General features: G+C 40.7%; 1 protein-coding gene across 1 annotated transcript; it reads left to right on the plus strand.

Moving 5' to 3' along the window:
• Window positions 1-12,689: 12,689 nt before the first annotated feature.
• Window positions 12,690-14,234, plus strand: LOC311493805 (putative G-protein coupled receptor 139; the record flags this gene model as incomplete). The annotated part of the gene is made up of 2 exons (XM_084552589.1): window positions 12,690-13,206; window positions 13,339-14,234. The coding sequence occupies exons 1-2, from the start codon at window positions 13,128-13,130 to the stop codon at window positions 14,232-14,234; spliced, it is 975 nt and encodes a 324-aa protein (XP_084408715.1). The 5' UTR covers window positions 12,690-13,127.
• Between the last annotated feature and the right edge of the window lie 3,147 nt (window positions 14,235-17,381).

Genomic DNA, 17,381 nt, shown 5'->3' on the forward strand with positions numbered 1-17,381 from the left:
TTACCCCGAATGAGGCTTTAATGATTAGCAATTATCGCCCGCTGGAGGTCACTGAAAGGGCTCCGAGCACCAGCTCCAAATTGCAGTTTGTGAAGGACACAGCATCACATAGCTTAGATTTAGACTGAGGAAAAAAAGAAGACAGAATAAAGAAAAATGGGAGCTTGTCGATGGGACGAAAAAGGGAGAGGACTGGCAAGACATAATTAACAAACTGCTGGTTTGTGTTTTACCACTAATCCCCACCACCTGGCTGGTGATAAAGACACAATGCCCAAAAACACAACTGACATTTAATGGATTCTTCCCCCAAAACCCTTAGTATTTGTATGCTTGACATTATGTCACACTGAACTGTGTGCCCATCTCTTGTTAGAGGATCTCTGTGTTTTGACAGATGTTCAGACGGACATTATCCTCATGCTCACTCAGGCCTTTTTCTGGTATTTTAAACAATCAACTCCACTGTAAATGCCACAAAAGAAAACAATATTTGTCGTGACATGAAGGTAAATGCAGAGAAATGAATCCTGATGCAGGGAAAGATTAACAAATGTGAGGGAGAGCGTTTATAAAAATAATGAGGAAACATGTTGCGTGTGTCTTTAAAGGAAGCTTTGTGACATCTGGGTTTACGGTATGACAAATGTATTTACCTACAAAAAAAGAAGAAGAAGAGGAGGAAACCTTTATATACCTGACAGTCACTGCATTAATTGAGTAGCTACCTTATTTGTTATTCTGTTATTTGAAACATTACATGACATAACATATCTTGTAAGAGCAGTCAACCAGTTATATAATGTTGTGTGAATTTGCACGGATGTTACTTAGACATGTATCACCCACCTAGACCGGACCAGGCAACCCCACCCCATAGTAATGACACTCCTTGATGGCAGCAGCCATCCCCAACAGGATGCAGCCTGACACAGACACACACACAAAAACAGTTTAGGAACAACTCAAAAAACATGAAGAACAGCACAAGGTGTTGACCTGGCCTCCAAATTCACTAGATCCCAAACTGATCAAGTGTCAGTGGGATGATCCACAGAGGTCCCCTCCCCTCAACCCATAGGACCCAAAGGCCCCCACTAACAACATGCTGTTGCCAGATACCACATGACACCCTCAGAAGACCCATGTCCATTCTCTGATAAGTCAGAACTGTTTTGGAGGCACAAGGGAGACCTACACAATATTAGCATAATGTTATGCCTGATCGGTGTAAACTGTTCGATTCTTCTGAAGTCCTTTTGTTGAATTACAGGGGCCCTTTCTACATTTGTGCTGAAAAGAGCCAAGATCAACTTGTGAAGTTGCTTCAACCTGGTGAAGCTAATATGGTATAGGTTTAGCTTGTCTAAGCCACCTGAGTATCAGATTCAATCATCAGAGATGATTCCACGCAACCGCGGTCATTGACACAGATATATCATATACACTCACTTGCCAATTCATTAAGTACACCAGTAAAAATGAAAGCATTCTGCACTAAATCAGAGCTTCATGAAGGTTATGGTTTTCAGAATTTGCTTAAAATAACTGAGAGCTGTTAATTTATGTCTCTATTGTTGTGACTGCCCCGTTCTGGTCAGTGGGACAGGCTGGTGTTTAATTCAGTGCCATTTTACAGCTCCACAAACTACATTCCGATCACAGTGAGCTGATAGGACGTTCCTCCAAGACCATGGAGCTACATGAAGACATAGAACTATGTACAATACAAGGGACTGAGCATAAAGTGCATGTGTGCAAGCTTATGCAGACAATACAAAGCAGTGCAAACTGTACGAACAGTGCAAACGGTGCAAAAATGAGAGACAGTGCAAAGGTGAACACTTGGGAGAGAATATACTCATAAAAAGATGCTATACAACAACGGAGAGCAGCGCCGCCTACTGATGCTGTTTCAACATAAGGTCAACATTATAACCTTCAAGAAGCTAAGATTTAGTGCAGGACTATTATATTAGAATGCATTTGTTTTCACTAGTGTACCTGTGTCAAGTGAGTGTATGTCAATACTGGGAACCATGATCAACAACTCTATAATTGGAGAAATCCCAGCAGAGCTAAGAGCTTCTGTCAGAGGGTTATCAGGAATGTAGAGAGATGATTGGAATCGAATTCAAAAGTAGAAAGCATTGAAAAGTGAGTAATGTGTGTCCTTTTTAGTTGTTCACCATCATAATCTTGAGGCAAGGAGACGTCTGATTAGTGCAAAAACACAGTCCCACCCCAGCCAAAGACACAGCTGGGATGCTTCTTTTTGATTTATTGTTGGACAGCAACTCTTTGGTGTCAAACTGGTTTGTTTTAAGTGTTTACACTCCTGCTATTTATGCAGCAGGGAAGATTGTTTCTCTGAGAAAGGGCATGGTGATGAGAGCCTGCTCTGGATGAAATATGGCCGCTTTGATGTATAGGTGTACTCAAGACATCACTCCTGGGTGTGATTACTGGTACAACAAAGCACACTTCTGACCCAACTGCTCCCAGCACTAGTGCACTGAATAGAGGAGCTGTCAACCAGAGTTGGCAATGAAACACTCCTATTGAGCCCGGTGGACCAACATAGATATTCTGTTCTGTTCTGTTTTCGGTACATCAGGCTCTTCAGCTGTGTCTGTCTGTCTGTCTTTCTGTGGTCTACGCTGTGTTTTAAGAGCTGCCCGCTGTGGCTGAAATTGATCTGACGAGAGTTGTGAGAATGAACAATGAGAAGAAAAGACTCCACGGAGCAGAGGTCAGACTGCAGAGTGATAATTTTTAAGGGTTTGGCCGCTTTCATTCTCACTTTGTTATTGAATCCATTGTTCATTGGTTATAGAAGGTTTAAGTAAATGCAGTTTTGAGTGCTGATCTCACTTTATAATATTTCACGCTCCATGCATTTCCCTGCATTGCATTGCAGTGTGGAGAGCCCATACATCAAGTGTGCATGTAGCCTAACTCGCCGTTCCTGCACCCTGTCAGCGAGAGTGGGCTGTTGGCTCTGCTTTGATTGGCAGAGAGCCTGAGAGCCATCTTCATCTGGGCCAAGCGGCTTTAGCTCTTAACCCATGGGCACCTCCCTCCCTCCCTCCCTCCCTACCTCTCTCGCTCCCTGACTACTGCTGCTGCTGCACTTGTGGCTTTAGATACTAGAGTTCACAAACTCACCCACACCTACTGTATGTTGGTATACAAAATGATGCAAGCACACGTAATGCTCACGCAAGTTTTCAACAAAGAAAACACACAACCACACGGGCATTTACACAGACACAAACACACCGGAGTGAACTTTATGATGTCCTAATCCTGCAGATTAAGGCCATGTAGTGCTGGGCAGAAATCCACTTTTTGTCCTGATCAAGCACAGTGCCTGCTGCTCTTAGTATTGTGCTCGACTCCTGCTGAACACCGAGATGACGATCAACCTTTTTCACACCTCCAACAATAGCTAGCAGAGGAAGTGCCTGGATGGATGGAGAATTAGACTTTTAACCCGAGGGTCCAGGGTTCAGGTGGAAGATCATTGTGTTGTATGCAAGGTCAGCTCTCTGCCACCTTTTTTTAATAGGTAGGGACAGCTGTGGACTACCGGTTGGACAAATGGACTTGGCACTGCAGGGTCACTGATTCAAATCACCTCTACATCAATGCCTGAAGTGCCCCTTGAGCGAAGCACCATATTCCTGAACTGCTCACTGGACACCTTGTAAGGCAGCCCACGGCCAATGAAGCTCATTTACATGTTTTGCTGGTTTGAGGTAAACCAATAAGTGCAGCCGACTAAAGAGAGACAGAAAAGGTTTTGCCGAACAGAAGCTCAACACATCCTTTACGCTTCATGTTTTTTTAAAAAAAAAAGATGCAGCCGTGTCGCCCTGAACACTGTAAATAAAGGCTACTTTACTTTACTCAGCCACAAAAAGGCAAAATATAGTAATTATGCGGTCGAAGATTTTAATTTTTTGCTGTTTGAAAATAAGTCAGAGGACAGTCTTTGGTCTCCAGCTTTATAATATGTGAGTTTTAACTCCTGATATTACCCTTTTGGTCAATTAGACCATTAACTGAATGCTAGCTGGTGTGCCATGACTTGAATTACTTTATTCTCACTTTCAAACTGACCGTAAGGTGGGAGCTAAATCCAGTCCCCAGCGGACAGGAAATTTGAAAAACACCCCTTCCTTGTATTTTAGATTTCCTGTTTTATAAGATACATGTTAAGATGCACTTAAAGGCAGAAATGTTCTCTGGGCCTTCCTTCCGAAACATCTGTTTGACATCACTATCAATTCAACCACCCGCCCCCGACCCTGCATCGACACAGCTACAAGAAGATCCTTAGAGAAGGAGTCGGCTATCTCTTTTGGCTGCGCTGCCTTTCCAGGCCTTTCGGGAGTGAGTCTGCAATACGACCCGGATCCCTGCTGTGCCTTAACATAACACTATGGGAATGGTGAAAGCTGCGGGATGGGGTTTTGTTGACATTTCCTTGTGGACTTGTGTCTGCCCTGATGCTGACCCCTGACACATTATAACCAGTTGTTTTCTTGTGTGCTTACCCTTGGCCTAACCTTAGCCTTACAGGAACCTGGCTATGCCAGAAAGATTAAAGACGCAAAGATCAGTTGAGCCACAGTATGACGGACTCTTTTTACCTACAAACTTTAAGTTTCATTGTCAGTCAATCAAATTTTCTCCATGTTTGAAATAAACGAATAAAACTCCTAGAAATACTGACTACAAATTGTTCTACAATTGCAAAGTGTTGACATTTTCATGATGTACTCATTTTACCAAATGCAGTGAACACGCTGCCTCCCTCTACGACTGCCACACATTCTTCTCCTCTGCCTCGAGACTCTTCAATAAAAGTTAATAAGTGAAGACAGCTTTTGAGAAGACATCTAAGCAGAAGAATGGCCGAGGGACGGAGAGGAATCACAGAGTCCCAGTTGATGAATTGTTTACAGGAGGGGAGGAGATTATCAGGCAGACACTGAATGTCTCCCATCTCACCTGGTGTGTCAGTTTAACGCGAGGAAGAAAAACTCCGGGCAAATTTATCGTGAACAGGTGAACTGAATCGTCCAACTGTAGACATTTTCCGACATGATAAATGGACTGGTCAGCCACTGGATGTCTTATTCCATTCTCTGCGGCTTCAGGCTTTATGTATTACCACTGAATGACCTCAGTTTGATCTTTGCCTTTGGGATTCTACTTGATTTGGTTGAAGGGGTTCAATAAAAACTGCATTGAACAGTATGGATTTCACATATAAGGACAAAATGGGTTGTAAAAAAAACAGATAAAACACACGGTCCCTTTAAAAGACTTTTAGTAAACCCAGATGAAACACAGCAGGCCACTGAAATGCGTGTATGCGGATAAAATGTATTTGCAGATACTGAGCTTGAGAAGAATATGGTGTAAATATCTGAGTATATTACTTTATCAAAAATGATGAGAGAACTCTAATAAGGCGACACACAGTATTGTGTTTTGTGGCCTTAAAAAAAGAACCAATGAGACGATCTGCGCATAACAAATTTAATCTCGTTTGTCTCCAAAAGAATGTGAACACATTGCCTAGTTACGATTTATTACTGAATGTGGACAAAGGCCCGGGTCTGCAAATTAGCTGGACATCATCCCTTGTCCAAAAACGTTTTACTTAAAAACAAACACGGATACTGAGACAAGATAAGCCTGTCGAGATTCAGCATAAGCTCTTCAAAGTGGGAGTTGCATGGCAAGGAGCAGCTGCTACAAGACGGTCAACAGGCAACATCTGGAAGAGATCTATAAGTCCACTCACATGTTGGGAAGCACCACATGGGTGCAGACATGTTACATGACATTTTTTTTTGTCTTGCTCATCATAAGGCAGTCGAAATTTCTGAGTTGGAATTACCTTTAAAATCAGTTAAATTCAAACACTTCCAGGCCTCTACCTTATACCTTAGAGGTAAAAGAATACAAAGAAATATTTCCTTTGGTCCACAGTCTCACAAATTTAAAACACAGAAGGTTTTAAATGCAATACACTTTGTTTTGTGTGTGGATTTCCTGTGTAGTGCAAAACAAAAAAAGATGTGTTATCCACGTTCTCCATAAAATCACATCACTGCACAATGTCATGTTGTTCAGAATAGATCTCTTAATAATAAATGTTCAACTGTGACGCAGTAAATGCAGTGCACATTTGATTTGTCTGTATGTTTTTATTTTAACCCTTCCATAAGTGCAGAGCGCTAACATTGTGTTCTTTGCACAGCGTGTCTCTGTGATGCATCTCTGTCCTAAAGTAATCTTTCATCTGTCCGCGATTCAGCCGCATCAATCCCACAAGAACATAATCAGACCCCAAATATATCCCGAATTGATCTGCTTTCGTCACTATTTATTTATTCATTTATTTTTTTTCTCAAATCAAAGTGGTTAAGCAGTTTTGGCCAGGGGGGAAAAAAAAGTCAAATGTTGTAATCCTTTCTGAAATCCTCTCAGATTGATGACGTGTTGTCGCTTGTCTGAGGGATCAGGGGCTGGCAGCCGCAAACTCATGAGTTCACTCAAAACTAAGAAGATACGGCGTGACGCTGAACATACAGACATTTACAGAGAAAAGAACACACGAACACACACTGAAACAACCATTTAACTCTTGGCGAGAAAGCAGAAATCCACTGGCTTCGTCCACATGACCTCATGTCATGTGTCTTGTCTGTTCACACTTTGAAAGGCATGACATACGGCTTCCTTTTAGATGTTTGTACAGGAACAGATACCACCTCAAAGGAATAATAAAAAATATAAAAAATAATCTTTCTTGCTTAGAGACATATTAAAAGACCAGAATAAAGCAAATACGACTGCTTCTTTCACTTGTCTTTTGTTGCATACATCTTAACTTTGTTTAGATTATTTTCCTCTACATTCCCATTATTGAACTGCACACATATATTCATGAGGCTGCTCTCATCCCAAATCCAACTGGACTTAGGCAAATCTGGTTTTATTTATGCATTTCAGTTAGAAGTAGGAGTAAATCACCCTAAACTCTGCAATAAACAACACGGCCTCAAATGTTTCCAGCAGTAATTCCTCTGACTGAATCCAACACATTATTGTTTTAAGAGGCAATCTTAGACCCCCAGATTCCATTGCACTCTGCAGGCCTCGTTAGATGTAACGTAATAGGTTTTATTGCTGATTTCGTGATTTGAATAGTGGTTGCTGTGAAGACTGAAGACCAACAGATGGCGACACAGACTGTGTGTCAACTAGTTCCCTGTCTGATTAGTTGACGAGATAATTTATGTCAGCCTGTCAACATTTACATCAGTTTTGTGTCTTCAGTGTTGCACTATACGCTACCTCGTAGTTCTCGTGTTATTTTCAAAGCGGGGATTAGCTTCTTTTCTGTCTTCTTTGACATCTGCCTTGGGGTTCTTTACTGTATTTCCCTCAAGACATCCCCCATCTGGGGGTCCACATTTGAATTCCAAGTCGCATGGATGTGGCCGTTGATGACTGGAGGGCACAATTTCATTAGCATGGAGGTGAAATAATACAGATGTTAAGAACAAAGCTTTACTGGTATTATGTTTTTGTTTTTGTGGACACACAGCGCATTGTCATTATAATGCTGTAAAGAAAAACATGTTGCCAGATTAATATTTTCTATAACTGCATCCAAATCACTTCAGTCTTCTCATCCTCTCAGCTGTAAGTTGGTCCAGCCATGACAAGCCCAGTGATCCTGACGTAAGCACACAAAAAAAAGCATCGCAACACATTTGTTATGCAATCTGCAAGTCCGTTATCTAAACTGAAACTGATCCAAGTGGAATCACATAACACTATTTAAAAACAAAACGACTAAAAAAACATTAAAATATTCCATTGTTGCAAATGAAAACTTAAAATACAACTCTACTGGTTTTATTTATAGTTTTTGGCAAAACAGTGGGACTAGAACACAACCAAAGGGTTTATATGTGACACAGTGCAGATCATTTTAAAGTCTCTTGATTTATATGTAACTAGGGGAGGTCTGTGTGCCTTGAGAACTGCTAGTCGATGCTGGGCTATATTGTTACATGAAAGGTGAAACACAGATAAAACACCACAGCAAAATTACACCACAAACACCAACATTTACTCAACAGGCCGGCGAGTGCCAAATACAGATTTCATAAATATTTAAAAACATCTTTCCTAACAACTGGCTTACGGCCTTATGTAACCTCGGCACCACGCAGTAATCACAATCATATTTTTGTGCAGTGTTGTTGGCGCTGCATCAGTAAACTCAGATACCTTCTCAGTGGGTGGCTGCAGGGAGGAGCAGGGACCCCTGCTGCACGCTGAGTTAAGTAGAGCCAGATTGCTATGGGAAGAAGACACTACGTGTGAATCATTAGATGACCCTCCATGCAACCAGAGACATGAAATCCTCTCCAGATGAGTCCTATTAATGTGTGGAGAGCAGCTCACAGAGCCCCGGTTTCCATGGCAACACGGTGTCATGTCTGACACAGCAACCAGCACACGTGTCTGAAGGTGTTTTTCTTTCTTTCTATTCTTTCATCCTTTTATTTCATAAATTTTTTCCTATTCAGTCAAACACATGCCTCCGCTGTGAAACAATGCACACCAACGGAAAGCTTCAATACATCACTTAGTTTGGAGGGCAGTTTGTTGAATGCGCCAGGGATAGCATTTAAAAGCAGAGGAAATTCTTTCCTGACACTTCTAAACCTTACTAAATACCACCGTCACAAGTTTGTGCTCAATTTGTGCAAAACCAGGGGTGTAAAAAGGATAAATTGTGGCTTTGTTTTTTTCACTGGGTTTAACCTGCACTGTCTGCGGTGTGGCAGCTCCATGTTAACAGACATGAGCAGTGGTAAAACTGTGCAATTTTGACTTGCTCCTGACAAGTTGTTTTTGATTTAGCACTATCATCCCAGCGCCGGAACTTGTTGGGAACAAAATTAATACGGTGCACATGATGTATTGGTCTCATTTCGCTTAAAAGACAATGCATTAATGCTTCCTGCATTCCATTAGTCACAAGACATCTGAACACATTTCATTTTTATCTCAGTCAGAGTCTCTTCAGCATCACAGCAGATGGGGCATCTGGAGCTTGAACAAAGGGTTCCTTTTCCTCAATAGTGTCTGCATTCCTTGTACTGCCCTTAACCGCTGTATGCTGAATTACTGTATGCAGCTCTACACATCTTGTGACTTTTCTGCCCAGTCAGACTCTGAAAAGGTTTTCTGGCTCCAGATGGCAAAGGCATCAGTTCACTGAATGGAAAAGTATTGGAGGTTATTTCCCAGTGTCAGCTAGTATTCCAGAGCTGTTGCAGATCTTTAAAGATCAAAATATCTGTTTGGGTTTTTCATCATGGGACACCGGATTCAGAAAGTCTTACAGCTAGGCTATGTCACTTGGACTTGGCGTTACTGTTTGTCTTTGTAAATATGCAGTTTTTTGGTTTATACACTGAGCTATAGTCAGATTGTGAAAGACATGGTAAATCCTTTTTGGGTTGAAACAGACACCGAAGCAACAAACAACACAGTTTACGCTTACACATGGACTTGGGCCATGGTAATCACTCTGCCTCATTCGCATTTTCATTCTGACCACATATCTCGGGTTATTTCATTCTTCTATCTCTCAGGTATTAACTGTCCAATAGCGTCCTTTTGGCGTTTGGCCCGACCACGGAGGTTGTGTGAGAGATAAGCAGGAAAATGAGTGGAAAAAGCTTAAGAGGGTTTACCATAACTTAAGCTGTAAAGATGCTAGATTTACTTTATTGAAGATGCTTATTACTTTGTTGAACCTGCTTGATTAACTCCAGGCCAGCCACTGGGAATTATGAACATGTGGACAAAACTTTCCAGATTGGGCCCCTCATCCACATCCATTAATAACAGCATGGCTCTTGGCCTCTAGACTTGACACAAACACAGATGGAGTCTCACAACTGCCATTTAAATCCAGTGTTATAGGCTCATCCAGGCTATGAACTGTCTTGCATAGACATACTCGCCATGATTTTAAAGCACAAAAGGTCAAATTAGTTATTTGGGAGTGAGACAAAAAAATAAAATAAATAAATAAAACGAATAAAAAACAAACAAATAAACAGTCATTGAGAAAATTACTTGGAGGCGTTAAATCATGAGATCCAATCATGCGTGAACAAACGCATTTAAAGTTCCTCAATCAAATTCAGTCTTAAGGGTTCCATTAATCAGTGTCTAGGTCAAATGGTGTGCAGAACTGAGTTACTATATTATGTGGATGTCATCTGAAATGATGAACATAACCAAAGGGTTACCCACATGTTACTTAAGCTGGCAGTGAATTGCCCTTTTAATTTTGCACGGCGCGCTATACAGTTTGCTATATTTTCATTTTGCCCGGAGTCAGCCCTTTGCTGCACTGCTGTAAATATTTCGGCTTTTCTCTTACTCATTCGGCGCACACATACTGCCTTTTAATGAAGCTGTACACAATTACAGATCTGTTCTGTTTCTGCTGTTTGACACCACGCTGGGGTGGTGATTGAATTGTGCCCTGTTAAGACGTTTAAAATAACAGTAGGTTCCCAGACATTTCCAAGCCGCTGCGCCTGGTTTAATAACCGCAGCGTGGTCTAACACAATAATCATACACATGAGTTAAACACTGCGTGCTTTATTTACATGCACAATGATCAGAGAGGGAGAAAGAGGAAGCTGGAAGACAAGGAATGTCTCATGTTTGCATAGCTCGCTGCCTCTGTCCAGGAAACAAACCACAAGAAGGTTGGTCCACTGAGGTTTGTCCAGGATGTTAAAAAAAATATAAGTTAATGTTCTCTGAAAAGTCACAGTATACAGTATGTTATAATCCTGGCATGTATGAATGACCAAATGCCTGAACCACACAATTTTCACTATAAAAATAGGTTTGGGGTATTTGAAAATTTTTAAATGGGCATTTAGCACATCAAATTATACATATAAATAGTATACTGTTATAAATACTGTGCCGCTTAAACACTTTTAAGACATGTGACCTCTCATTTAAGGCAAATGATTCAACTTTGGTCCCAGTAGTCTTCTGGCTTGTCCACATGATGTTCAGAAAACTGTTCAGTGTTCTCCTGATGGTGGATTCATGATCATTAACATTAGTCAAAGTGAGAGAGGCCTTTAGCTGCTTCCCAGAGGTGCACTTCATTTTTCACCTCACAGATATGTATTATTGGGTAATTTTCCTGGATAAACAAATACCAAAGCATGATATATTTGTTGTCTTTGTTTGATTGGGTTCTCTCTGTCTACTGTCAGGATTTGTGTAAAAATCCGCTGAAGTTTTGAGTCATTTTTATGCAGAAATGTCAAACATTCAAAGGGGTATTTGTAAGCGACACTGTACGCGTGTCATAAGTCAGTAAATGGCTGTATTCTGCACCATTCCAGGGTGAACCATAGACCTTGGTAATGACCCTCCTGGGACTTGAAGCAAGGTCATCTTTACCTTTTGAACTGACAGTGCAGTAGTCCTGGTTGGCTTTATTGTGTTTTATGGAGAGACTGAGATACTAGGTCTGGTCAGAGGCCAGGGAGAGTCATGCAAGTATATGTACTCAAGACCTTTGACCATGGAAACTTAGTGGAAATGCAATGGGAAAGACCTCGGGGGACTTGTCATGGTAAAGAAGAGTCATCTGGCAATTTAACCACGCTTTGCTGTGACGAATGGGCTAACTCTGAACAGAAAAAGGCTCACATCAGCCTTTATTAATATTAATTCCACTTCTGTTATTATGGCTCACAGAGAGAGTCTGTCTAGGTGGGGGATGCCAAACCCTGTTTGAGCAAACAAGTGGATGTGCATGACTGTCTTCATTATTTGTTCTCCTTAAAATCCTTGAGTTTTAGGAATTAGCTTTTTCTGTGTGAACATCAGGAACTAGCAGGCCTCCACCGCCTTTCATTTCCTTGGGTAATCATAGATTAAGTTCTTCTTCTTTCTTTAACTGTCCTGCCAATAAGGGATTAGGCCGTGAAATTTGCAAACAGTTTTTTTTATCAGATGTCAGATCAATGTGTGCAAACACGAAGGAAGCAAGCTCTGTGTCTCTGTGTCATTTTTCATTTCTTACTTGTTAGTTATGTCAAGCCATTGTGCACGGGTAAAGAGGTAAAAAAAAATTTTTAAATCTCAACAGATAAATGCTCGTACTTTGGGAAACTTTGGGTTGCTGTGGAAAATCCAGCAGTGTCCAGCAGAATATAAGTGAATGGTCACTATGTCAGTTATGTTATGTATGGCAACAGTGCAATGGATAAAATGCTTGCCATGTTCACCAACCTTGGATAAGCAAAATTAATTGTTTTGTTTTATGTGGATATATGTCCTGTCTTGTAACATTAGGGACCATGATGGAAATAAGTGCTTGCACTTTGTCATGATCTATCCCTTGGATATGTCTTTATTCCAATAAATCGAAAAAAAAAAAAAAAAAAAAGCAGGTTAGCATGGTACAATTTGTTCATAAGTATTAAAAACAACAGAAGCTGAAGGGAATTCATTACGCTTCCAGGTATTTATAAGGAACTGGACAGACTTGGACCAGATTAGAGGACAGATGAAAAGTGGTTATGATTCATTCTGAGCAAAACATAGTACCAAGTTTCACAAATTATCCAAGAGCTGTGCACCTGGTGACACCAAACGTCAAAAAGATCTATCTCTTGGTGATTAAATGTGATTTATTCACACGTGTGCTATCCATTTGATTTACTTAAATAAGCTCAATCCTTGGAAAAAAATTACTTCCACCTTTAAAGACAATGCCATTTCGCTCAATTCAAAACTGTGCTGCTCAGATAAAAACACATGCTGATTTGTGCCTCTGCTTTCCTGCTTTTCCACGCTGTCACACCATCGTGAATTCCCTCTAATCAGCAACACCCAGTATAACGCCAGGCTGTTGACACACAGTCATGATTTGGATAGCGACATGAAGTGGGAGTGACCGTATCGTGCCTGAGCAATATGTGCTCAGGCAGTGCAGTTCCCGGGACAATATTTGGCGTGAGAGGACATGAACTCTCAAACGAAACATTGGATGGTCACACTACAAGAGGTTTTCTACCCTGCCCTTGCAGCTGTGGGTATCCCATGTAAGTACATGAGAGTTAGAGCTCTTGGCTGATATCATACTGATTTAATTCCATCTAGAAAAGTTGATTTGCTGGATAAGTGGTGTTATCCTTGAGGCTAATGTGTAGCACTGACACTAGTCTTTTCCTCAGCCAACACTGTCACCTTCCTGATTATCTGGAGAAGGAACTGCATGCTCTCCAGGTCCAGCGCCTTCTATCTGATGGCCATCTCTGTGGCTGACAACCTTGTTCTGATCTTCATTGTGGTTCTTGAGCTTTCCTTTAAGTACCACCAGCAGGAGCCATTTTGGAGTCATGAGCCGTGGTGCAGGCTGAGAGACGTCTTTAACTACGGCGCCTACAATGCCTCAACGTGGCTGGTGGTTCTCTTCACAGTGGAACGTTTTGTCGCCATCCACACCTGGAAGATTAAAACTAAAATCTGCACCCCGAGATGCGCAGCATGCACCATAATAGCCATCTTCATCTTCAGTCATGTGTTTGCCATTCCGTACTACTGGTCTAACGTCTCAGTCTATGAGAACAACCAAACCATGTGCATATACACACAGGAGGCCCCGAGTCATTTCATTCACACCTTGGTTTGGTTTCAAACACTGCAAGCTTACATACTCCCCTTCCTCATCATCCTCACACTTAACGGGCTGACCCTGCGCCTGATCTCTCTCAGCAACCGGGTTCACATCGGTACAAAGTTTACTCCCAGGGTTCAAAAAGTCAGGCCCCTGCTTCGCTCCCGGACGAGAAAGTCGGTGGTTCTTTTGGTGACTGTATCCATGAGTTTCGTGCTGCTCTCCGTCACCCGTGCTATAACTCAGATTGTCGTCCGCACAACTCACATGTACACTTTGGACCGCAACGATTATAACCTCGGGGTAAATATAGCAGCAGACACCGGCACCATGCTGAACCTGAGCAACGCTGCAGCGAACATGTACCTGTACGTGTGCACGCAGTCCAAGTTTCGCCAGGAGTTCTTGGCTTGTGTCAGACAAGTTACATTCTACTGGAAAACAAAGCCATAGAAAGAAAAAAATCTGCTGTGTCTTTCTCGTTGTCTACAAGAAAATTAGCACAGGTGTGCCTCGCCGGTGTCAGAGACGAGGAAATGTTCTCATGGCAGACGCAGCCAGTTAACGACTTTGTTTTTGTCAGCAGACTACGCTAAGACTCCATAAAACACTATTTAATTTACTTTATTACTATGTTTTACACATTCTGGCTCTCTATCACAGAAAATAAATGGCTCTTTGTAAACAATCCTGACGCATATCTGCAGTGTTTGACGTTGGACTTTAAAAGTCAGAATATTAATTTCCTGCATTTGGTTACAAGACCCAGAGCAAACAAACATGAAGCCCTGTCCTGAAAGACATTATCACTCCCGGCAAGTATGATTGAAATGGATCAGGTGACCATCATGACAAAGCTGTTTTATCTGGATACACACATAATCAGATAACAATGTTTTACACAAATAAAACAATGGGATTTTAATATATAAGGCTTTGTTACCGTTTGATTTTGTACCACAGATAGACAATATACCACATATCTTTCTAACCCACAATTTGTACAGGTGAATATTTATTATATTCTGAATTACTAAGTGTGTGAAATATAATACACTGCACTGTACCTCTTTTCGGTATGTTTAGTGATTTTCCTTTTCTGTCTACATGAACTCAAAATATGAGTCAAAGATGGTTTTCTTCCATAAACTGCATATGGCAGAACAAAAACAGTATCAACAATAACAAAAAGACAATGTGAATTATTTGTTAAACAAAATGTATTATTAACACACTTAGTAACTAATTACTACATGTGTAAATAATAAGATATATACATGTACATTTAAATAGTTTATTAATCATTTACTTACACTTTATAAATCATCTTATAAAGCCCTGTTAAGTCCTTAATAACCAGTTTAATATGTAATTTATAAATGAAAAACTGATCTTTAGTAAAGTATGAAAACACCACTATTAAACAGTTATAGATATGGTTAGGAATAAAGCATTTATGAATGCATTTATAAGCTGCTTACTAATGTGTATAATATGTAGGAGTGTTAGTTTATAAATGATGAATTAAGTATTTATTAATGGTTTACTAATGCTTCAGTGCAGTTATTATAAAATGTAACTTTTTTTTTTTTTACCAACTTTGCAACATTGCAATTAACAATGGCCATCTTTATTTGGTATTATTTCATTATCTGTGCCTTGTATATATCACCAAACCCTAGCTAGCTGCATTCCAAATGAGCTCTTCAAGCCAATGAGGGAAAAGTTTCTTATTAAGGAACCATCTGGCTGCCATCACACATACACTGCCTGGCCAAAAAACAAACAAAAAGGTGCACCTGGATTTAACTAAGCAAATACTTACAAGCCTCCTATTGGATAATTACTACATGGGTGATTATCTCTCAGCTGGCAACAAGTTATTTAACCCCAACTGATGCAATGGGTAGCTTCAGGTCTAGGTTCAGCAACATTATGTTGCCCAAAGAATGAGGTCAGCTGACTACCTGAATATCCTGAATGACCAGGTTATTCCATCAATGGATTTTTTCTTCCCTGATGGCACGGGCATATTATAAGATGACAATGCCAGGATTCATGGGGCTCAGACTGTGAAAGAGTGGTTCAGGGAGCTTGAGACATCATTTTCACACATGGATTGGCCACCACAGAGTCCAGACCTTAACCCCATTGAGAGTCTTTGGGATGTGCTGGAGAAGGCTTTGCGCAGTGGTCAGACTCTCCCATCATCAATACAAGATCTTGGTGAAAAATGAATGCAACACTGGATGGAAATAAATCTTGTGACATTGCAGAAGCTTATCAAACAATGCCACAGTGAATGTGTGCTGTAATCAAAGCTGAAGGCGGTTCAACGAAATAGTAGAGTGTGTGACGTTTTTTGTTTTTTTTTGGCCAGGCAGTGTATTAATACACACAGGCTATTGTTAGAGTCTATTAGAGCTCCAGGCAAAAAAAGTCCGCAACAGATGTGGTCATGTACCTCATAGCTAAGCGAATCACTTAAGTTAATTAGCTAGCAGAGCAGCGTGCCCACTATTATCTGCTCCTCTTTCCAGTCTTTTTTTTTTTTTTTCATTTTCTCCTCATTCTTTTTTTTCCACTCCCCCAGAGATATCCTTTTTTTTTTTTTCTTCAAATGGGCGCCTCTGTCACACTTAAATACTTTAAAGAGTCATGCACATCAGGATGAACTCCTTAAAGTGAGTTCCTTATGTTAATTTTCACAACATATTATACAATGGAGCATACCACAACATATCCATTCATACCTTGCAACCACATGATTATCATAAGGCAGAGCTTCTGACCATACCACAAGCTTCCACCCTACATACAATCTAATGTTGCATCCACATACGTTAGGTTTCATTCATTCATTCATTCATTCATCTTCTGTACCCGCTTAGTCCTGTTAAGGGTCGCGGGGGTCTGCTGGAGCCTATCCCAGCTGTCATCAGGCGAATGTTAGGTTTCATATACGATATTAAAATAATAAGGGACATTTAAGAATTTCCCTCACAAGAGCGGTGTCAGGTGATGGACACTCAAGGAAGTCTCCTATGCTCATTAAAAACAAACTGATGAGGTTTATAGTTTTCAGCCCTTTAATGGGGCCTCTACTGGCCCGGGATGCAAAACAGTTGTCTGCCTTGCCTGTTGACCAGCTGCACCTCTGTGAATACACAAAGATATCTCCTACAAGTCAAAATTAAAGGCTCAGTGCTTACTTTTATTTTTAGCAGCACTGGTGCACTTTAATGAAAACCCTGTAAAATTGGCAAAAACGTGAATGAACCTTTTAAGGCGTCTTTTAGTGTATTGTACAAGACGGAGGAAAATTGCCTGAACTGAAAAACAAGTGATGAATGATTTCTTTTTTTAATCTGAGTCACAAGTTCACTTATAATTACCACCTGAAAATGGGATATGAAAGAAAGAAAAAAAATAAACGTCTCTGTGTTGATGTTCAGCCTGTGTAGTGTAAAAAGTTTTTCCGAATGAAATAATAGTAGTCTAATTGTGGCACATCTAGTTTACCAGTAGCAACTTTCTCTAAATACTGAAAGTCATTTTAATGTATTGAACCAGAAGCTAATGTGATGAGAACGTTATTTG

The sequence above is a fragment of the Chelon labrosus genome, assembly GCF_963514085.1.
Source record: "Chelon labrosus genome assembly, chromosome: 10".
Lineage (NCBI taxonomy): Eukaryota > Metazoa > Chordata > Actinopteri > Mugiliformes > Mugilidae > Chelon > Chelon labrosus.